Below are 23714 nucleotides of genomic sequence, written 5' to 3' on the forward strand. Positions count from 1 at the left end.
GCATTTGTGCTCACCCTGAGAATAAAAACCTTGGAACATCTGGGGATTATTGTCTCGTTAATTCATGTACACAGAGTATTCACAAAAATGGTTTTAAGTTAAAAATTAGTGTGAGAATCAACTCAACTGAGTGACCATGCATCAAACAGTATGCATCAAACAACAGCATCCACTGTGAGCTGTAATTGCTCGAATGTAATTGCCCGAATGTCAAAAAAAGCTAATTTGGGGGAGGAAGGACTTTATTTTTATCCAAAATCTTAATGAACTTAATGCAAGTAGAACTCCAATAAAACATTGTTTGGAGCTTTTGAAAATATCAGAACACTTAACCTTAGTTGGTGCATTTCTTAAAGCAGAAAATATTCAGCTGCATTCTAAAAAATTACATTGACAAAGGATCAACTCTTGGTTTAATTTCATATTTGCACCATAAAAATTAAACAGCTTAATGCATTGATTATGGAAAAAATGATACTCAAGTATAAATTAATGAATTACATTTTTTTGAATTTTATTTACTTTCTTGAGATCATTAATTTTAAATCATGTTACAGAATTAAATTACGTTGAGTGAAAGTTTTATTACAAGAATAGCTCAAGACTTAATTTTGGCTGACAATGGTTATCATTTGATGAATTTTCTTTAGGCTAACTACACAAAAATTGGAAGCCTTCAAAAACGTTGTTATTTCAGTACAAATATCAACAAATTAAATGATCTTCAAGCTCACTAGTTAACAAATCTCAAACCATCAGATAAAACCATTGTTTTTAATATATTTTTACGGATATCATATATCATATGTATCTCCCCTTTGTTTCCTATGATTCTCAAAACCATTTAAATAATAAACTCCACCAATTATGGTATATATAAAATAGAACTATTAAAAAAAAGTGCTTTGAAAATCCATTATCAAAATGATTGATCGACAAATTTAAATCTAGAAGAAAATCTTTCCAGTTGACACAGTAAACTAAATGGCTGAGGTATTTAAATATCAAATCCTGAGAACAAACCATTGATTTGTTTCACTGTAACGTCAGTATCTTGAAATTCATTTCAGCATTTTATTTTACTGTGACCTATACGGATGGGTTTCATGTGTCTATTTCTTCAGGTGCTTGATCCAGATGTTCCTCGAACTGGCGAGCAAAATTAATGAAGACCTGTTGGGCAAGACAAGAATATGAGAGGATGTTAGTTAGATTATCAACATTATAATCAATGATGTACATGAAAAACTGGGTTAATGATGAATATCTATGTGGCACACATTTACGTATCCTTAGATTCGTAGTGGGGGCACGGGGGTTGGGGGAAGTGCAATAAGGAGGAACGGAAAAAAGGCATAATTATTCAGAAACAATACCTCAATTCTAACTAGTAACACTGGGTAACAGCATGGTAACAGTTTTGCTATGACATTAGAATTATTTTTTAGCATTTTAATTCATAAGCAAAACCAGTCGCCCCAAGCAACAGGAATTCCTTGCATCTACTGCAGTCATTTAACTTTAATTGATAAAAACAAAATCAACCTGCTACACGCATCAGTTTTTAACACACATCTCCAGTGCATAAGTTTTCCTTCAGAGAATCTGTTCTAAAATTCATTCAATCGATTTAAAAGTACAATCGACATGCTGTATTCAAAGAGATTTACAGCTATTTTTAGCTTAAGTCGTCACATCTCTTCATCTAACTTGTCCTAATTAATATACATAATCTAACAAGATGTGCCCTGTGCATAATCAAAATTAAAAAACACAAATTAAAGCTACTTAGATCAAGTAACGTATTTAGTTCAATATTTGACACTGCCATCCCAGGCCTCCGTTAAATTCAACTGAAGTTGCTCAAATACATGCAGGTGCACAATGCATTTAACGATCAAGGCCACTAGTGTATGAGTAAATACAATAAAGGATCAAGTGGATGGATTAATTTTCTCCCTAAATTGGATCAGGACCATCCAGTTCTATGCAGAGTTGTTATTTTATATGAGACAAGTTGCAAATTTATGCTCCAGGCAACTGATGCAACTTTAATATCGTAAGTCATGATAGCAAATTCAGATAAGAGACAGGAATGAGCCTAGATTTCTGCCAGTATTTTTGTGCATCTAAGAGTCCTGGAATTCAAGCAATCCTTGTAAAATAAAGAAAATATAAATCTGTATATGCTGGAAGTCTGAAATAAAAACTGAAAATGTGGGAAATAACCAACTGGTCAGACAGCATCTATGGAAGAGGGACATTGTTAATGTTAATGTTTCAGATAAAGCTCTTTTGCAAAATAATGCCTGATAATGCCTTTTAGTGTCTTGACAATGCAATTTCAATTTCTGACAGACCCCAATGTATCGTGGCATCAAAGGAAGATACATCCATCAGATCAATCAAAAAACAGAGCAGGAAGCATAAATAAAAGTAAAGGAATTTAAACATTAAGGAGAGCAAGATGGAAACAAAAAAAACTGCAGATGCTGACAATCTGAAATGAAATCAGTTAATAGGTCAGATATCATCTGTGGAAAGAGAATTGAAACTATAATTCGTTTTTTCTTTGCATGTGCACTGCTTCTCCTGCAAAGTGTTTCCAACATTTTCTATATCATCGAGATCATATTTTTTGTAAAACAGCATTTGCAGTTCCACGTGTCTTCATATTTTATTCTGCTATGTGGAACTAAAATTTGAATGGGTAGTGTTATCAATGTTAGCTTTATCATTAGTGACTCAGAAGAAACAGAATTAATTGCAGTTAAATAGGTGTTGGCAAGGAGATCAAATGTTTGTACCTGGTCAAGCGTTGCTTGGCTAATGGAATAGTGTTTGATGTTGAGTTGTTCTTTGTTACTCTCAAGGAAATGGAACATCTTTGCTAACTCCACTTCTTTCTGTGGCACCTGATATTCCAAAGAATACTGATGTTCTTCCTGGGATAAAGAAAGCAGTAAAGGTGAATTACACAGATTGCAGTTCTGTATTACAATGTTCTTTTAGTAGCAGATTAAATGTCTAGACAATAAACAATAGGTGCAGGAGTAGGCCATATGGCCCTTCGAGCCAGCACCACCATTCAATGTGATCATGGCTGATCATTCTCAATTAGTACCCCCTTCCTGCCTTCTCCCCATACCCCCTGACTCCGCTATCCTTAAGAGCTCTATCTAGCTCTCTCTTGAATGCATTCAGAGAATTGGTCTCCACTGCCTTCTGAGGCAGAGAATTCCACAGATTTACAACTCTCTGACTGAAAAAGGTTTTCCTCATCTCCGTTCTAAATGGCCTACCCCTTATTCTTAAACTGTGGCCCCTGGTTCTGGACTCCCCCAACATTGGGAACATGTTTCCTGCCTCTAACGTGTCCAACCCCTTAATAATCTTATATGTTTCAATAAGATCCCCTCTCATCCTTCTAAATTCCAGCGTATACAAGCCTAGTCGCTCCAGTCTTTCAACATACGACAGTCCCGCCATTCCGGGAATTAACCTAGTAAACCTAAGCTGCACGCCCTCAATAGCAAGAATATCCTTCCTCAAATTTGGAGACCAAATTTTTATTCTTTTTTTCTTCAAAAAATAATGGCTCAATCATCATCCAGGTTCAATTTGATTTGTTTTTCTTTCCTTTTTTCTTTGAAAAACTGGTTAAAAAGTAAACCCTTCACCAAGACCTGAGGGTTTTCACTCAGGGAATTAAAGTGGTTGAAATGTTTAAAACTTTCTAAAGTTGTCTCGATTTGAGAATTGTGCTTTCGGATCGGAACACTTCAAATCTCACTCCATCATTTAAGTCAAGTCAAGTCAAGTCAATTTTATTTGTATAGCACATTTAAAAACAACCCACGTTGACCAAAGTGCTGTACATCTGATTAGGTACTAAGGAAAAAAAAATTAAGAAGGGAGAATGAAAGAAATAAGGTAATTGTAGGGCTGTCTGTTTAATCTCAATTGTGGGGAAATTGCTGAAGTCCATCTGAGACACTTAACTGAATGCTTGAACAAGTATTACCTGACGACAGATGGAACTGCAATAGTCATAGTATTTTTACACAGGTGGTGTTGGAATGTGTTGGAACACATCCTTGGTATGTGTTGTCAGGAATAGTGGTCGAGGCAGATACAACAGTGGCATTTAAGAGACTTTGGATAGGCACACTGATATGCAGCAAATGGAGGGATATAGATTATAGGATGGTCTTGGCATCATGTTTGGCACAGACATAGTTGGCCAAATGGCCTGTTCTGTGCTTTACTGTTCTATATTCAAGCAACCTAGTTGACATTCTTTGAAGAAATATTTGGTATGATAAGGTTCAATACAAGGGATTAAAGACTAAAAAAATAACATGTATGTAATTGGACATTGTCTCCTGATGTAGCTCAGTGATTGGTTGAGAAATTGGAGATGGAGAGTGGATTTAAGGAAAGGTTCTGATGGGATATAACGTAATGTGTTACTCGGAGGTTGGTTCTGGGTTTCAACAAAATACTGTAGTGACTATATAGAACTTCTGTTATCAAACAACTTTCCTAAAGTTAATCAGAGAATCACAAATTTTTACTCACAAAATCTGTCCCATTGTATCTTAATGTGTAGTCAAGTAAACAAAGATATTACAACTTTTAAATTCTTGCTGCGATTTTACATGACCTTCTAATTTCTCTTTCGAGTAGTATCTGGCATGAGTTTCTATTTGTTTAAAAATATACCTTCAATATTGTGCCTGGGAAATGTGACATCAGCAGTTCTGTGAGCTCCATTGAATTGGTTGATTTTTGACTTAGTGCTACTTTAACGGAATAAACCTCGCCAAACCTAAGTGATAAAAGAAAAGAAAATAATTTTCTTATTTTTTTCACAACATAGAAAGGTTATGATAAACTGAAAATAATCTAAAAACATGCATTTATAAATAATTAGTGAATTACAAAAAAAAAATTCTAAATACCTAACAAAATAATATATCATTCTACATTAAAGTAGTTTCATCTACTTTTAGAAACAGCATTTTTCATTGAAATTATTACTGTCTGGAGAATCATCCTTAGCTAGTAGAAATAAATGTGCTCTATGATAAAATCAGTGTATTTTCTACCTCTAAAATGCATTCCTTACGAAAGCTACAATGTTCTTATGTAAAGGTTGTCTACTATTGCTGTTGAGGGATGAAAATCGAGGCATGGATATTCCCTCTTCAATATTGATAATGGCAATTTGTGTCAATATAGTATCACAACAAGTACTCTTTCCTCAGAAAGCAACTCCCCGTGGGGTGCTTTCAGGTATGAATTAATTTGGTTAATTGTTAGTAAATTGGTCAAAAACAACTGGATTATGTACCAATACTTGCTTTTGAATCTATACTTATTGGTCATTTGGTTAAAATTAACAGGGGTTTAATTTTACTCTTTGGATGTAAGCTTTGTTTTTCATTTGTTCAGAAGAGCAAAATTGTTCATTAGCATCCGAAAAGTATATGTAAGGAAAGGAACCTGCAACATTCAGTGTTGGGAAGTTAATGGATTTCTTCTGTGTAAATGTGTCCATTGTAGTTTCATTTGAAAGTTTTAATTTGGTATGCAAATTATTTTCAGTTTATACGTGTCATAAAACAAACAACAGTCAGACATTATTTTTAAAAGTTGTAACATATGGTACTTGAATAGAGATCAGCAAAAGTGGTTCATCACTGGATGGCAAACCTACCTGTTTTTAATGTGCTTGGGAGAGCCAATACATTTGAATTTTCCATTTACCATAATGGCAAGTCTGGAACACAAGGCCTCGCATTCCTCCATACTGAAGCAGAATAAAGAGAACAAAAGGGTTGGAATGAGAAAAATCAGTCCATATAACAACAAAAATTAAGGTGAAGTATTTTATTTCATCTACGCATCTTATATATGAGCATGCACCATAATTTCAGCTAAAGGCTTCTATAAAATTTAATGACACTCTTCAAATGGTTACACATCAATAATGTTAAACAATTACTAACAAGGCTGTGGTTTTAAACAATTGATATATCAGTAAGTGAGACTCCCTTAAGTATTTAACAGTCCAATATTATCTCAGTAATTAGCCTAGTGGGAAAGTTCAAATCAGTAACGGTTCACTACCAAAAGCAATCAGTACATTCTAACTCAGCACAAATATTTACCATGGTTCATTAATCCAATGTTATTTAACTTGACAATACTATGGAAATAAATTTATATAACACAATACAGTGAACATATTACAATTTAAATCGCTTGACATTTTATAAATTATAGCTCTGTTTTTACAATACAACTAACAAAAAGCGCAACTTTTTATCAGAGAAAAATGAATCATGAAAGGAAAATTTGTTGTGACATGATCACATTAACAAAAACAAGTCAGGTATAAATGATAATTAAAGCCTGAATATATTTGCACTGCATTTAACAGTGACATATTTAGTGTGATTGTCAAAAAAGTCAACTGGTGTATTGCTGTTTGAGAGTAATTTTAAATAAAGCTCTTTCAGGACCTGAAGTGGTTTAAAGACTCCTCAAGTGGCCAGTGATCCTTTAACAGATCCAATACTAATTGTGACAAAACTTTAGAGATGTTGAAACAAAGAACTGCAGATGCTGGTTTACAGAAAAGGAAAAAAGTGTTGGAGTAACTCAGTGGATCAGGCAGCATCTCCAGAGAACATGAATAGATGACATTTCAGATCAGGACTCTTCTTCAGATCCTAAGGTCTACAGAGGGTAGAAGGCCGGCGGGTATGGGGGTCTATGAGGAGGGGGAATGTTGGAGATGGTAGAAGGGGTCATCACTGGGAGGTGAGGACTCCATCCCATAGAGAAAGGCCCACAGGCAGAAGCAACGAAGGAAGATCTCTACACCATCGCAAGCCCACAACTCGTTGAGGTATGCACAAATGGTGGAATATTCGCAGTGAGCTTCTGCCAATTGAAAAGCCACAGTACTTAACAAATTTGCAATAAATCTTGATATCGATCACAAAGTGCTGCTAAGTTAAAGACCAAAGAGATAATTTCTAAAGAGCTTAGGACCTTGGAAGTTGAATCATTACAATGGGAGATGACTGAAAGGCCATAAGTACGAGAATACATAAATGGACAGATGAAGTGCTACAGGGAACTGTAGTTTGAGGTACATCCATATTCCTATCCAACACTCATTTTCCAAGACTCAAATGCTATCTACAAATGTGCCGATGGCACCACTGTTCGTGGCTGAATCACAGGTGAAGATGAATGATCGCACTGAAGAGAAATAGATCATCTGGTTGAATTGTGACACAACAGCTATGTCTCACTCAACAACAAGAAACCCAAAGAACTAATCAATGACTTCTGAAAGGGAAGTCTGAAGTGCACGTGCCTGTTCTCAGCAGTGCAACAACAGTGGACAGAGTTAGCAGCTTCAAATTTCTGGGCGTTAACATCTCAGATGACCCGTCCTGGGCCTAGCACATTGATGTAATTACAAAGAAAGTGCATCAGAGTCTCTACTTTCTTAGAAGTTTGAAGAGATTTGGGATGTCACCGAACAAACTTTTATTGGTGCACTATAGAAGGTATCCTGACTAGTTGCATCATGGCCTGGTATGGCAATTCCAATGCACAGGAACCCAAGGGACTGCAGAGAGTGGTGGGCCTGTCCTTCAGGACCAAAATACTCCCCACCATCAAATGCATCTGCATGAGATGCTGCCTCAAGAAAGCTGCATCTATCATCAAAGGTCCCCACTGATCCTTTTCTCACTGTGTAAGATTTGAGAAGTTTTCCCTCATTCTGAAATCAACACAAAACCAAAGAGCTGCAGTTTGGACATTTTAAACGGGAGACTGGGCTGATAGCGGAGAAAGGCTGCAGTCAGTTTACCAAAGGATGTCACAATCTGTGGGTCCTAAAATGGCTGCAGGACCTCGTGACCAGCCACAAAAAAAGGTAAAAACCTTACATCCCAGTCTTTAGGTTTTCTGCAAAGCCATGGCCAGAACAAAGGATGGGTATTGGCCATGCAGAAACCTACGAAACCAGGTCGGAGTCCAGACACTGGGGCGCTGACATCAGCATACTCACAATGCCCCAAGCCGACCTAAACAGTTCATCTCAGTGAGGGGGCACAATAGCCCATAGAAAACTACCTGGTAGGTGATGGGAAACCAGTTAACACCCATCACCTCACAATGAAATCCCAATTTACACCTTCTGGCCATCCCCGGTATCCCCGAACATAAGCGCAGATCAGAAGAAAACCTCATACATATCTTTTTGAACAAAGAGATTCCAAGATCTGGCGGGAGATAGGACGGGTCAGAAACAGTATAACTGGCCACTACTTTTGGATTTTAAACAAAAAGAAGAAATACTGGAAGAAGAAGCTGAAGCTAGAAGAAAACCTGCAAGAAACGCAAGCAGGCAAGAAGACGGACAGGAGGCAAGAAGCGCAGAGAAAACCGGGTTCGAAGTCAACTGAAGTCAAGAAGAAATACTGGAAGAAGAAGCTGAAGCTAGAAGAAAACCTGCAAGAAACGCAAGCAGGCAAGAAAACGAATGCAGGAGGAAGAAAAGACAGGCAAGAAAAACGGATGCAAGAGAGAGGAACAGGCACGCAACTCGAGGAGAAATACTGCCAAACGAACAGCCAGTAACCCCAGTAATAGCCCCATGGTGAGCATGCATTCCAAATCCTACATATCCTGGACATAGTTTAGTGTAGAGGGGAGGGTGGTTGTGAATAAACGTTGGGTGTGTACTAAAATATGTGTTGGTCAAGGTTGCGATGCGTCGTGCGTTCCCCATCTTACAGTCGTGTATGTGTCTTGCAGAACTGTGTTTAAGAATTCATAAGTAAAAGGTATTCGTGTATGTGTCTTGCAGAACTGTGTTTAAGAATTCATAAGTAAAAGGTATTCGTGTATATGTCTTATAGAACTGTGTGTGTTTTATGATTCATAGTTATAAGTATTCGTGTGATTCGGTATGTGTTTCATAGACATGTATTATAGAACTGTATAAGTATTCATGGACAATAGTCCCAAGTGCTGAATAAAAGCCCTTTTCATTTAAACCCTGGTTTTAAAATCTGGTCTGGTTGAATTTTTTCTGCACTATAAGAGCTCCTGCATCTAAGCCCAGTGTCTAGAACCGTAAGGGGTGAGTGGGTCGAACCACTCACGGGGAACCAGTGTGCACGGCCTGGTCAAGGGATCAGAGCAAGGCACGGGGACCTTAGGTCGGGCGAAAGCTCGGCGCAGAAACCCCTTACAGATAATGGCGACCACGAAGGGACACTGGCAGCAGGATAATAGTGTACCAGAAAAGGATTTTAAAACTAGGGACATAATGGATGAGCGCATTGCGGACTATGTGTTTAGTAAGGTGAATATCACCAAACAATGGATGTGTGCGTTACTAGATGACAAGCGCCCACTGGATGCAGCGATCCGGTGGACGGCCAGTACAGCCCATAAGAAATCTGTAGAGAAGGCGGTCTGGCTGACCTGCTATAAAAAGCAGGTCCAGCTTTTGGACCGTGTGGTTGTGGCACAGGCAGCCCAGATCAGGGACCTTCAGGAGGAGGTAGAGGAGAAGGCTGCGGGTGGGAACCAGTTGATTGAGGCTCTGGACTCTTTAAACAAGGAGCGCCGGGTCGTGACCAACCGCCACGAAGCCAGGGTAGAGCTGATGGAGTGTCAGATCACTGAGGCTATGCGCAGTAAGGGCAAGCTCAGGGAGCAGTGCGCTTCCCTGAGCCACCAGCTGGAGACCCAGGAAGAGAAACTTAAGGGAGTTAGGGCAGCCTATAAAATGGTTTTGGAGGACAGGTCGGAAGGGGCCGACCACGGGGCATGCCTGCAGGAGATAGAGGGTCTGCGGAGTGCTTTAAATAAAGCAAGTGGGCTGGTTTGTTTAATGAACCCCCCAGCGGGCCAGTCACTAGCGGGTGTGAAGGTCCCGGTTCCGATCCCTAGAAAGACCATGGTAGCTTCAGCCCCCAAACTCCGCGATCCCCCTAGCTACGAGGCATCCTGGGAAAGGGGTAGTGTAGGGGAAAGAGAGAGAGAGGAGCTCCCGGTAGAATACTCGGCACCGGCACCCATGTGCCCGGTCCTGGAAACCAGACGGGGACCCCCCATGGAGAATGGGGACACAGGACCCATTCAGAGCGAGATCATGGTGTCCCACAACTCCCAGCATTTAAGAGCTATGATCGGACATGTAACAAAATTGTCCGGATCAGGGGACCCCTCAATACATTTCAGGGAGATCGAGCAAACCGCCGCAATCAACGGTTGCGACGAGGGAGAACGGGCAAAAATGTTGCTGTTCTCCCTGGACAGCTCGATCCTCAAATGCCTCTCAGATGAGAGTAAAAGAGGGACCAGAACCTACGATCTCCTGCGGGACGAGGTCCTGGAAGTCTTGGGGGTGGGGGATGAGGGTCCTTTTGCCCGATTAGGGAAGACCCTCCAGATGGAGGGAGAACCCCCAAGAGTTTTTGCGGCGCGACTATGGACAGTATATCAGAGTAGTTGCCCGCACGTCCCCGCGCGGGATGACCTGGCCGGGAATGGGAGAGCCCAGTGGCTCCGATGTTTGGTATCAAACAGCCTGGCGGCCGTCAGGGAACAGGCGAAAGCCTGGTTTGATCCCACAAATAGCACGGAGGAGGCGGTTTTGGACCGTCTCACGGTTGGGTATAGGAATACCCGGAGTACGACCACCCGGTTAGTAAAAGGGAAGGTGCACGTAGCGGAGGCTACTGCACCGGCCCAAAAGGAGTGGCGACAGGAGGGTAACCCTACCGCACAGTCCAAGTGTTTCAGGTGTGGTAAGGTGGGACACTGGCAGAAGGATTGCAGGGCCCACACCAAGGAAGATAGGGTTGGCACCACCCAGCGCACCGAGGTCCCAGTTAAGCCCGAGATTATCGAAACGATGATCGAGGTGATGCAGTCCCTCATGGCCGCACAGGGGAAGGTGGCAGTCGCTACCGGCTCCCCGGGTGCGAGGGGGGCACTGGACATTCCCCAATGACATCAGCCCACGCAGCCTGCCTATCTGTGTCCTCTCCGCTACGATGCGTGGAAGAGACCGCTTGTGGAGATGGTAGTGGAGAGGCAAAGGGGCAGTTATCTGTTGGACACGGGGGCTTCATGCACCGTGGTCCACACAGAGGAACCCTTTGACTCTCCCCTGTCCACGGGGGTCCCTTTCGCACTGGCGGGGTTCACAGGGAAGGAACAGGCTGGCGCGCGTTCACAGCCAAGGATGAGGCAGGTCACGCAGACAGGCAAGGTTGCCTGCGTGAGGGGGGAGGACATTCTCCAGGAATGGAGGGTCTCCCGTTTTGGGTGGGATTCAGGTGAGGAAGAGCCTGATCAGCTCGACCAGGGGCTGGATCCCATTACGGAGGAAGAGGAGTCGGAGGGGGACGACAGTAACGTCCCCGACTCAAGCACCAGGAAGGCGGGGGTAGCGAGCGAAGGCTCACCACCTGTAGATACAGGTAGAGTGAGGCCGGATGCCGCGGGTATACCCAGCACCAAGGGGGCAGAGCTGGATGAGACGGGGCCAGGGTCGGCAGCTGCGGGGGGTACCCGAGCTGCGGCACGGCAGGAACCGGTCCTCAGCCAGGCTGTCCAGGGGGCAGTGCCTAAGGTGATCCTCCGTAGGTCCAGCAGGAAACCCCAACTTAGGAAGTTTTGGCCAGAGGTCAATCACGCCCCGAGGTACGGGAGCCAAGTAGGGAGGAGGGAGCTTACGTCCCGGAGGGGACCTAGCCCCCGCCAGGCAGCGACAGGCTGCGGAGGATCAAAGGTGGGAGACAGCGTGGTGCAGCCGCAGGAGACGACCCGCTGCAACCCTGACAGAGATTAGCTGAGCCGCCCTGGGAAGGCGGCACTGTATTATATTTTAGGTAAATTTAGATAAGGATAAGCTATTATAGATATGGATATTTTAGGTAATATAGATAAGGATAGGTATTTTAGATAAGTTTAAGTATTTTAGATAAGTTTTGTGGGGATAGTTAGCGTTTAAATAAAGTTGATGCGTCCAGGATGTGTGGGTGTGGGGTGCAGGCTGGGGGTCAAGAGACCCGCCCGCAGAGGCGTTTAACAACGCCAAGCGCTCCCCAAGAGGCTGGCTATACCATTCTCCTTTATCTGTTTTCTGGAGTGGAAGGAGGCACTCGTGTGGTGGATCTTTGCCACGGCGATCGGATGTGGGTGGACCTATCGGGGCCACACCAAGGACATCATCGTCTACGGCTGCTCCGGGGACACGGCTCCCATCACGACCGATGGGACTGGAAGGAGAGAAGCGGAGGAGACCGCAGTCTACTTCCATGAAGGCCGGTGGCCGGGGTGGCTGGGATCGAACTCTTCAGAGTATTCCAGCGCCCCAGGTTTTGCTTATCGGGACGCTTCATTATTGTGCCCGAGGATCAAGATCATCGCCCAAAAGATCAGCGCCACCGTTGGCAAAAGGATCTGCCTGGTATGCACGGGGAAGGTCCCCACGAGCAGGCGGTGGTGGCTGAGGAAAACGAGCAGGACAATGGCCAACTCCACTGTTGAGTGGGAGAGACTCAACAACAACACTCACAGAACTATTTCTGGGACTACAGAACAGTTGAGTGTGTGTTGGGACAAATGGTGGGAACCGGATGAGGGGATTTATATGTGTATGTGGGGTTCAAGGTATCGTTGCCCCACGGGCAACAGCATATTTTTTTCAGAGACAGTGGCAGGATGATGGTAAGGGGATGAGGTGGGATGATAGCTCGCGGGCTTGTGGGGTCCCCCTTTCCCCGATCCCGGTAAACGCCACTGAACTCATCACCAGACCACGCATGACACCTCCCACAGTTTCCACTGGCAGTAGCACAGGAGGGTGAGTGCCCAAAAACCACTAAGGGGCCCGGGAATGGCCTGGTACTGATACTGACTGACCAGGTATTGTACCAGGGGGTGCACTACGCGGTAGCCTGGATGATTTTAAACCTCACCGAGGTGCGGTTGCCGGAGTGGTGCCCCAGGGAAACTGAAAGACTTACCGGGTATATCAAGGAGAATGGAGAGACCGTTACGTGCGGGTGGGCGAGCAGGACCCAGCCGCAAGCTGCGAGGAGGACGTGCCCCCCTCCACACCGAGTAGACTGTGTTTTATATTGTCCCCTTTTAAAATTTGTATAAACTAGGTTTTTGTATTCGAATTTGTATCAAGAGTGATTGTGAAGGAGTGTAAAAAAATGTATCGTTTTACTGTTGCATTGTTTTCATGTCCTACATTGCAGCTGACACCAGTAGGAGGATGGCGGAGGCATCGGCCTGGGACAAGGTGTAGGTGTATATGTCCGATATGAAAATGTACATGTAATATAGTTTTGCCCGGGACACGGGCAGTAAAGATCAGCCTAAGAGATGGGGACTGTACGTTCGCAATGAAACACTAGTTTAGTTAAAACCTCAGGGGTCTGGATATGGAGAATCGGGAAAACATTGCTCAACCACATTATTTAATTGATTCGATAAGCTGGGGTTATGCAAATCAACAGGAGGGACTGTAAGATTTGAGAAGTTTTCCCTCATTCTGAAATCAACACAAAACCAAAGAGCTGCAGTTTGGACATTTTAAACGGGAGACTGGGCTGATAGCGGAGAAAGGCTGCAGTCAGTTTACCAAAGGATGTCACAATCTGTGGGTCCTAAAATGGCTGCAGGACCTCGTGACCAGCCACAAAAAAAGGTAAAAACCTTACATCCCAGTCTTTAGGTTTTCTGCAAAGCCATGGCCAGAACAAAGGATGGGTATTGGCCATGCAGAAACCTACGAAACCAGGTCGGAGTCCAGACACTGGGGCGCTGACATCAGCATACTCACAATGCCCCAAGCCGACCTAAACAGTTCATCTCAGTGAGGGGGCACAATAGCCCATAGAAAACTACCTGGTAGGTGATGGGAAACCAGTTAACACCCATCACCTCACAATGAAATCCCAATTTACACCTTCTGGCCATCCCCGGTATCCCCGAACATAAGCGCAGATCAGAAGAAAACCTCATACATATCTTTTTGAACAAAGAGATTCCAAGATCTGGCGGGAGATAGGACGGGTCAGAAACAGTATAACTGGCCACTACTTTTGGATTTTAAACAAAAAGAAGAAATACTGGAAGAAGAAGCTGAAGCTAGAAGAAAACCTGCAAGAAACGCAAGCAGGCAAGAAGACGGACAGGAGGCAAGAAGCGCAGAGAAAACCGGGTTCGAAGTCAACTGAAGTCAAGAAGAAATACTGGAAGAAGAAGCTGAAGCTAGAAGAAAACCTGCAAGAAACGCAAGCAGGCAAGAAAACGAATGCAGGAGGAAGAAAAGACAGGCAAGAAAAACGGATGCAAGAGAGAGGAACAGGCACGCAACTCGAGGAGAAATACTGCCAAACGAACAGCCAGTAACCCCAGTAATAGCCCCATGGTGAGCATGCATTCCAAATCCTACATATCCTGGACATAGTTTAGTGTAGAGGGATGGGTGGTTGTGAATAAACGTTGGGTGTGTACTAAAATATGTGTTGGTCAAGGTTGCGATGCGTCGTGCGTTCCCCATCTTACAGTCGTGTATGTGTCTTGCAGAACTGTGTTTAAGAATTCATAAGTAAAAGGTATTCGTGTATGTGTCTTGCAGAACTGTGTTTAAGAATTCATAAGTAAAAGGTATTCGTGTATATGTCTTATAGAACTGTGTGTGTTTTATGATTCATAGTTATAAGTATTCGTGTGATTCGGTATGTGTTTCATAGACATGTATTATAGAACTGTATAAGTATTCATGGACAATAGTCCCAAGTGCTGAATAAAAGCCCTTTTCATTTAAACCCTGGTTTTAAAATCTGGTCTGGTTGAATTTTTTCTGCACTATAAGAGCTCCTGCATCTAAGCCCAGTGTCTAGAACCGTAAGGGGTGAGTGGGTCGAACCACTCACGGGGAACCAGTGTGCACGGCCTGGTCAAGGGATCAGAGCAAGGCACGGGGACCTTAGGTCGGGCGAAAGCTCGGCGCAGAAACCCCTTACAACTGCTACCATCAGACTTGCAGTGCAGAAGCCTGAAGGGGGGAGGGGAGGAGGGGAAGGGGAGGAGGAGGGGGAGGGGAGGGAGGAGGGAGGGGTGTGGGAGGGGGAGGGGGGGAGGAGGGGAGGAGGGGAGGGAAAGGTGCTGCACCAATGCAGGAGACGTTTGGGCCCAATGGGTCCACTTGGTCTAGTTGGTTTTAAAGTTGTACATTGGTTGTAAAGTGAATCACAATACATCTACAGGTTGTATGCTTAAAGTTTGCTTTGTGTAGTTTATGCTATTTTATCTTATGCTATTTTATCTATTGGAGTTGCAGATATATTGCCACGAGACATATGTAACAATATCCTTCTGTTGCAGTTTTGCTCTCTTACACATGACTCACAAAGTGCTGTACATGGAATATTTTGTATTGTGCAGAATAACAAGTAGCTTAAAACAAAGTGCCTTCAGTCCTCATGCAATAACTGTAAGTGTCACAGGCAAAGAAATCTTAACCATGGAATTACAGCAAGTTTACATTATTTGGAAAGTTAGCTATTTGGTGTGTTAAACCCTACGCTACCAAAACAAATATAAATACCGATCATGTTTTCACAAGTTGCAGTATTTGTGTCATATGCCAAAATTTGATGTACCTGTGCGATGTCAAGATGGCTGCACACCCAGCATCCACTTCACTGAGGATTGCTCTCCAAAGAAAACGTTTGGATTCAGGATCCATTCCTGAGCTTGGCTCATCCTAAATATAAAAATGTGCCATGCCAAAAGATCAGTCTCAGACTGCTTGTAATTCTCAGATCAAACAATTACAGTAAAAACATTGAAGTCAGATTTATATAGTAGTACAGCATAAAAATGGACTCACAACATTCATGCCAACCTTTTTGCTCATCTCCACCAAACTGATCTTCCCTTATTGGGACCGTATCCTTCTACACACTGTCTATTTAAGTGTCTGTCCAAAAGCTTCTTAAATGCAGTAATTGTATCTGATTCCTCCACTAAGGGCAGCACAGTGGAGTAGCGGTTGAGTTGCTGCCTTACTTCGCCTTGATTCTGATTATGGGTGCTGTTTGTACAGAGTTTGTACGTTCTCCCTGTGACCACGTGGGTTCTCTCTGGGTGCTCCGGTTCCCTCCCACATTTCAAAGATTTGTAGGTTAATTGGCTTTGATAAAATTGTAAATTGTCCCTAGTGTGTGGGATAGTGCTAGTGTATGGGGTGATTGCTGGTTGGCGGCGTGGACTCAGTGGACCAAAGGATCAGTCGCCGTGCTGTATCTGTAAAGTCTAAAATAAAGTCTAAAGTCACCTCATCTGATAGTGCATTCAAAATATCAACCACATTCTGTAAAAAATTACTTACCGCTCAGATCTCCTTTAAAGCTCCTTTCACCTATATTTTTACCCTCTTATTTGTGATACTCCTACCATGATTAAAAAAATGCCTATCTACCAATGCATTGCAAAATCTTGTATACTTCCATCAGGTCACTCCTCAGCTACTTTGCTGCAGGAAAACAAGCCTAGCCCATCAAATCTCCCGCGAACTAAAGTGTTATAGTGTTAACGCTTTACCCAGTCATGCTTATTCAATTGAACATTAATTTTATCCACGGTTTGTTGAAAATTGGAACAGATTTTTAATATACTGTTTCAGTCTATTCATTGCACATGCATTATGAAACCTTTATGCATGCTGAAGCCTCTGACCATTAATCTGATTATTCACATACCTTTCACAGTTAGGCATTTACTCCTTAGTCTATGAATGCAGCTGAAATTTATAAAAGACCGAACTATGAACTATGCATCATAGTTCACTTAAATATTCCAAAAGCAGACTAAGAGCAAGAAGTGTTAGGTGTATAACGGGAAGTAAAATGGAAATCTCACCAGTAAAAGAACTTGAGGTCTGCCAATCAATGCCAGTGCTGTTGACAGCTTCCTCTTTGTGCCACCGCTGTACATTCTCACTACTTCATTAATATGGGAGGTCAGGTGCAGGCGATGAGCAAGATCATGAATAGTCTACAATTGGCAAAAAGTTAAAAGCATGTAACTTATTAGAATTCATTCATCCAAAGCATGAATAAAAAAGGTACATTCAAGAACTGAAAGAAAGCAAAGTCAACTGGTGAGGCAAGGCTTAAACAAGACAGCACTTATGACATGAAACAATAACTTTATATTCTGTACCTGAAAACAACATCAGAACTAACAACTAAAATGGAGGAGAAAAACCAGCTTCAACAAATTGTTTCTGAGGAGATAGCATGGGGTTTTTAGATTAACTCACCCTCTATCATGTTAGGACAATTTGTTTCTGCCAATAATCTGTCATAATACATTTACATTTTTTTAGTCTAAATAGCCATTTAACAATTCCTATTTATATTAATAATTTCAGAAATTACGCTTGGAACTCTAATTGAGTTTGAATCCCTATTTGTATTAACAATTTCAGAAATTATGCTTGGAACGCAAATTGAGTTTGCCAGACAAATACAATTGCAAAAAAGCATATCTCAAGCATTTTTATATTCCATTGTCTTCTGCCCCAAAGAAAAATTAAAGTTTTATAATTGATTAGCTGGTGAAAATAATCATTTTCTGTTCTAAATTTTTATCTGAATGTAATTTACATTGTGGTAAACAAATACAACCAAAGCACACTGGATTATTCTTACTGCACTATTAGCACTTATTGGCTCTAAATTTGTTCAGCATTTTCTGAAAAGGCTGTGAAAATGTGGAGTAAATGCTCACATTGTCTATACATATGTCTTAACATACAGTATATTTCAAGGAATTAACATAGTAGTTGGCAGAAAATATCCAAAAGTAGTATAACGACCAGCTTCTCGTCTATTAAATTAGCTCCCAAGATGCTGCTGACACAGATTAAATGGAATGAAAGTTTCTGACGCAAGCAATTACAATAACAGAGACCTCCATGATGTTTAAAATAGTTAGTCGCTTTATTTGAAGTTGTAATATAACATATTGGCATATCCCTTGTCATCGACTTGTTCTTGACTTGCTTGGTAAAAATCTATATCCTACCCCAATCTATGCAATTTATATGAACTGCCGGATCTATCTTCGGTGGAGATTTCTCACTGATCTTCTTGTCAGTAAGTTCTTCAACCGATTACATATCGGCTGCTGATTCTTGGCTGCCCTTTCTTGTCTTGAACTGTCGAACACGTCAAAGCTGGACTTTCTCTGACTCTGCCCAGCCCATACATAGCATAGCATTTACCTCAGTGTCCAAAATAGAGCAGGATACAAAGTTATATAATAATATACAAAAATAGCTAATAAACACAAAATGGCTCCTACAAGTAGTCTGTAGAATTGAAAAGACAATGGGAGAAGCTTCTAGCCCCGATGCAAGCACTAGTATCACGATGAATCTACACATCGTTGTGGAAGTCACAGTTTCCAGTACGGGGATCAGCGGCTGTATCTTCCCCTCTGCAGTCTGTGCTGCCCTGTACTGATATAGTGGACTCCACCAGGTGTCCAAAGGTGCAATGCAATCTTCCACTCTCAGGCGGCGAAAACTGCACCTGAGCCCATGTCATTATTCAGATGAAGAGGAGATATCGATTCCCGGGAAAACGTTGTCTTTTATTAAAAAAATTAACAATGTTTTAATTGTTGTTAAATGGTTATGAATGTTGAAGGTATGCTTCTTTAAATTCTTATTCATGAAACAAAATACATCTTAGAAAGTTAAAGATCCCACAAACAGCATTAATAGCCCATAAATCTGGGATAAGGTTTCAACAGATGTCAAAATGGTATGAGAGTCCAGTAGTGGTTGTTGGTGCCAAGAAAACCCCTAGACCAATAGAACAAAGGAACTGCATATGCTGGTTTATACACAAATGGACACATAGTGCTGGAGTAAGTTAGCAGGTCTGGTAGTATCTCTGGAGATTAACAAATAACATTTCAGTTTGGGACCATTCCTCAGACTGACTGGAAAGGGGAAAAAGAGCTGGAAAAGAGAGGTGGGTGTTGGACAAAGTAATAGGTGGATACAGATGAGGGGAGGCTTGATCGGGAGATGGGTGGAGTAAGTGACAAAGTCTACAGGCAAAAAAGGGACAAAAGGGTGTCAGATAAGGGTGTCTTATGGAGGTGTACGAGGATGAGGGGTGATCTTATAGAGGTGTATAAAATCATGAGAGGAATAGATCGGGTAGATGCAGAGTGTCTTGCCCTGAATAGGTGAATCGAGGAGCAGAGGACATAGGTTTAAGGTGAAAGGGAAAAGAATTAATAGGAATCTGAGGGGTCATTTTTCACACAAAAGATGGTGGGTGTATGGAACAAGCTGCCAGAGGTGATAGTTGAGGCAGGGACTATCCCAATGTTTAGGAAACAGTTAGACAGGTACATGGATAGGGTAGGTTTGAAGTGTTATGGACCAAACGCCGGCAGGTGGGACTAGTGTAGCTGGGACATGTTGGCCAGTGTTTCCAGCTGTATCACTCAATGACTATAAGGAACGAAGAGGAGGATTGAATTGTAAAGTCGGAGGTGGGATATAGGTGGAAAAGGGAATGGGAAAGAGGGGGGGATAAAAGGGAAATGTGGGGCTCCAGGATGGGAGATGAGTGACGAGAATGTTGAGAAATGGTGGAATTGCATGTGCACCTCCAGATTCATGAACAGCTTCTTTCCCTTTGGATTCAGACTACTGAACCCATAAGCTAGGGTGTAGTCCATATCTCCCAACCTACCTCATGAAGGACCTTGTAATATTTTACTTGCATTTTCTCTGTAATTGTAATGCTATAATGCTGTAACACTATATTCTGTACTCTGGTATTTTTCTCTTCCTGTTGAACTTGTGCATGGCTTGATTGTATTCCGGTGTAGTATAATTTGATTAGATAGCATACAAACAAAGCTTTTTGCTATATCTTGATTTACATGATTCTAGTATCCAATTCCTTGCGAACAAGGCTACCATTATTCCTTGCTGCATTTGTAATAATCAGATACCTTTGTATTTCAGCACTATCCAATCTCCCGCCATTTAATAAATACTCCTCTTTCCTATTATATGTACCTAGGTGTAAGTCCTTAAATCATTCACATTGTATCCCATCTGCCCTGTTCTTCTCCACTCACTTAGCTTGTCCATATCCATTTGAATCATCTTTCAATTCCTCCCTACCACCTGGAATGGTGTAATCGACAAATTTGGAAATATTTCATTTGGCCTTATCAAATACACATTGGAAAAATTTGGGACAATGACTGATCCCTTTCATACGCCACCAGTTACAATCTGCTAACCTGATTTAGATCCAATTATTTTGACCCTTTGCTTTCTATCCAAAATCAAAAAGCCATTAAGCTGGAAAGAGTGCATAAAAGAATTCCGAGGATGTGGCCAACTCTTGTGGACCTGAATTATAGGGAGTGATTGGCAGGCCCAGACTTTATTACTTGGACCGCAGGAGGCTGAGGGGTGAGGGGTGATTTAATAGAGGTGTATAAAAACATGTGGGAAATAAATGGGGTGAATGCAGAGAATCTTTTTCCTAGATAGGGAATCGAGAACGAGAGGGCAGAATTTTAAAGTGAGAGGAAAATGTTTAATAGGAAGATAAGGGGTAACTTTTTCACACAGTGGGTGATGAGTACATGAAATGAGCTGCCGTAGGAAGTAGTTGTAGGTACAATACAACACTTAAAAGCCATTTGGACGAGTACAAGGGTGGGAATGGTTTAGAGGGATATGGGCGAAACATGAGCAAATGGGACTGGCTGAGATGCGCCTTTTTGGTCAGCAGGATGAGTTGGGCCGAGGGGTATGTATCCGTGACTCTATGACTCTAATTCCCAATCTGTGTCACCCTCACCTCCCCGTTTGCTGCCAAATAACCTTGCTGAGCAACCTACTGCATGAGAGCTATTGTGTGCCTTCTGAAAATCAAATTACGCCAGATCCATTGGTTCACCCTTATCTATTTTACTTGTCATAATCTTAAAGAGTTCTGGAGATTAGTCACACATGATTTTCTTTGCATAAATCCGCACTGTTTCTCCTCAATCCTATTATTTTTTACAAGTGTTCTGTTACGACGTCCGTCATTCTTAAAAGCGATTTAAACGTGAGAAAGCCCAAGTCATTTAAAATGCATTTCTCCACCTGGTCACTCAGCAAGATATACAATTAACATAGAGCAAACTTTTTTTTTGTTTAGGAAAAAAACAAAGTGCTGAAGGAATTCAAAAGGCCGGGCAGCATCTGTGGAGGGAAACGGACAGGGTATATCTCGGGTCAAGTCCCTTCTTCAGACTATTCCATCCTTTTTCCGACCCTTATAAAAACCAATATAAGGAACTGTTAAAATAGAGTGGAAAACACCCATTTGATCTGACTGACAACAATTTCGGATTTCATCCACCTCCTCACACTTATACCTTTCCCAGACATCATAGGTGAAATTAAGCAGGTGTGAGTCAGTCCAGCGTGTCGGTAAGAAAGTGGCCGATATCTGAATCAATTAGTACAACGGGTTTAAGTTTCTGGAGAACAGGTATAGTGTTTAGGTCAGCACCCTTCTTCAGACTGATTATGGTGGGCGTGGGAAGCACCTCCTGGTCTTGCACCCATTTCTTCCCTCCCGCTCCCCTTCCATCTACATTCCTTTCTCTGGCTTCAAAACTTGCAACTTTAAATCAAAAGTCTCACAACTTCTGTCTTTTCATCTCTGGCCTTTGTCTAACTATCTGCCTATCCCAAAGCCCCTTCACCTGTATCCACCTATCACGTTCTAGGCTTTGTCTTGCCTCTCCTCTCTTCAAAATCTCTTCCAAAGTTCTTCCACACCCCGCCATCAACATCCCCCCCCCGCCCCCACTACCCTCCCCCCCACACTCCCCCCCCCCCCCCCCCACTCCTCCCACCACTATCACTTTCAATAAGGGTGACAACCAGAAACATCAATCCATGATTTCCAGAGATTCTGCCTGGCCCGCTAAGATGCTCCAACACTTTCTGTCTATCACACACCTTCCTTGTTCCACACTCCGCTGTCCAATCTTTTTCAGCTTCAAAATGTGCAACTGTCAATCCTTTTGTCTTACATCTTGTGTCTTTTCATCTTTGGCTTTTGTCTCACCATTTGCCTATCCATAACCCGCTTCACCTGTGCCCACCTATCTCTTGCTAGGCTTTATCCTGCCTCTCCTTTTTCCAACTTTCTTCCACACACCCCCAACCCCCCCCCCCCCCCTCTCCCCCCCTCTCCCCAGCATTATCACTTTGAATGGTGGGCGCTCTTAAGGATAGCAGAGTCAGGGAGTATGGGGAGAAGGCAGGAACGGGGTACTGATTGAGAATGATCAGCCATGATCACATTGAATGGGGGGGCTAGCTCGAAGGGCCGAATGGCCTCCTCCTGCATCTATTGTCTAATAAGGGTGCCAACCCAAAATGTCACCTATCCATGTTTTCCAAAGATGCTTCCTGACCCGCTAAGATACTCCAACACTCAGTGTCTGTCACACACTTTCCTTGTTCCTCACTCCAGCTGTCCAATCTTGCCTTGCCACTTAAAATGTATTTTGTCTCAAACAGTTCCCAGTCCTGATGAAAAGTCATCAGTCATAATATAAACTCTGTTTCTCTACCCACAGATGTGAACCTAGATCATAGAACAGTACGGCAGAGGAACAGGCTATTTGACTCATGTCTTTGCTGAACATGATGGTGAGTTAAACTAGTCTACTTTGCCTGCACATTATCCACACCCCTCCATTCCCTGCACATCAACAGTATAACAGTATAACAGAGCTTTATTTGTCGTTCGGTACCGAAGTACCGAACGAAACTACATAGCAGTCATAGAAAAAAAAAAGAACACAAGACACATAACCCCAACACAAACGTCCATCACAGTGACTCCAAACACCCCCTCACTGTGATGGAGGCAACAAAACTTCCACTCTCTTCCCCACGCCCACGGACAGACAGCTCGTCCCCGACCGACCCGCACAGTCCCCGCACCGGGCGCTGAAACGTCCCGCGGCCGAACCGGGCGATGAAAGGCCCGCGACCAAGCCTTGCGCAGCTAAGTCCCGTGGTCGAGCCGCACCGGGCGATGTCAAGTCCGCAGCCGAGCCGCACCAGCGATGAAAAGCCCCGCAGCCGAGCCGCACCGGGCGATGTTAAGTCCCGCAGCCGAGCCGCACCAGCGGTGAAAAGTCCCGCAGCCGAGCTGCACCGGGCGATGTTAAGCCCCGCAGCCGAGCTGCACCGGGCGATGTTAAGCCCCGCAGCCGAGCTGCACCGGGCGATGTTAAGCCCCGCAGCCGAGCTGCACCGGGCACTGTTAAGTCCAGCGGCCAAGCCGCACCGGGAAGTAAAGTCCAGCGGCCAAGCCGCACCGGGTGATGTAAAGTCCAGCGGCCAAGCCGCAGCGGGCGATGTTAGGCCCCGCAGCCGAGCCGCACCCCGCGCCGTGAGGAAGAGAAAAGTTCCCCCCCCCCACCCACCCACCCACACCACCACCCCCTCCCACACATACACAACCAAAAAAAATATATAAAAACCATCCCAACACCGACACACAACA

At 43.0% G+C, this 23714-nt stretch overlaps 1 protein-coding gene across 1 annotated transcript in view; it reads right to left on the minus strand.

Moving 5' to 3' along the window:
* Positions 1 to 618: 618 nt before the first annotated feature.
* Positions 619 to 23714, minus strand: part of LOC144609539 (uncharacterized) — a 233413-nt gene continuing 210317 nt past the window's right edge. Inside the window, exons 59-64 of the mRNA XM_078428046.1 lie at positions 17002 to 17136; positions 15741 to 15844; positions 5723 to 5815; positions 4726 to 4831; positions 2808 to 2945; positions 619 to 1173 (exon numbers count right to left, since the gene is read on the minus strand). Coding sequence (XP_078284172.1) covers positions 1105 to 1173; positions 2808 to 2945; positions 4726 to 4831; positions 5723 to 5815; positions 15741 to 15844; positions 17002 to 17136 — 645 coding nt within the window. The 3' untranslated portion in view covers positions 619 to 1104. The remainder of the gene's footprint in view (positions 1174 to 2807; positions 2946 to 4725; positions 4832 to 5722; positions 5816 to 15740; positions 15845 to 17001; positions 17137 to 23714) is intronic.

This window comes from Rhinoraja longicauda, chromosome 2, assembly GCF_053455715.1.
Source record: "Rhinoraja longicauda isolate Sanriku21f chromosome 2, sRhiLon1.1, whole genome shotgun sequence".
Lineage (NCBI taxonomy): Eukaryota > Metazoa > Chordata > Chondrichthyes > Rajiformes > Arhynchobatidae > Rhinoraja > Rhinoraja longicauda.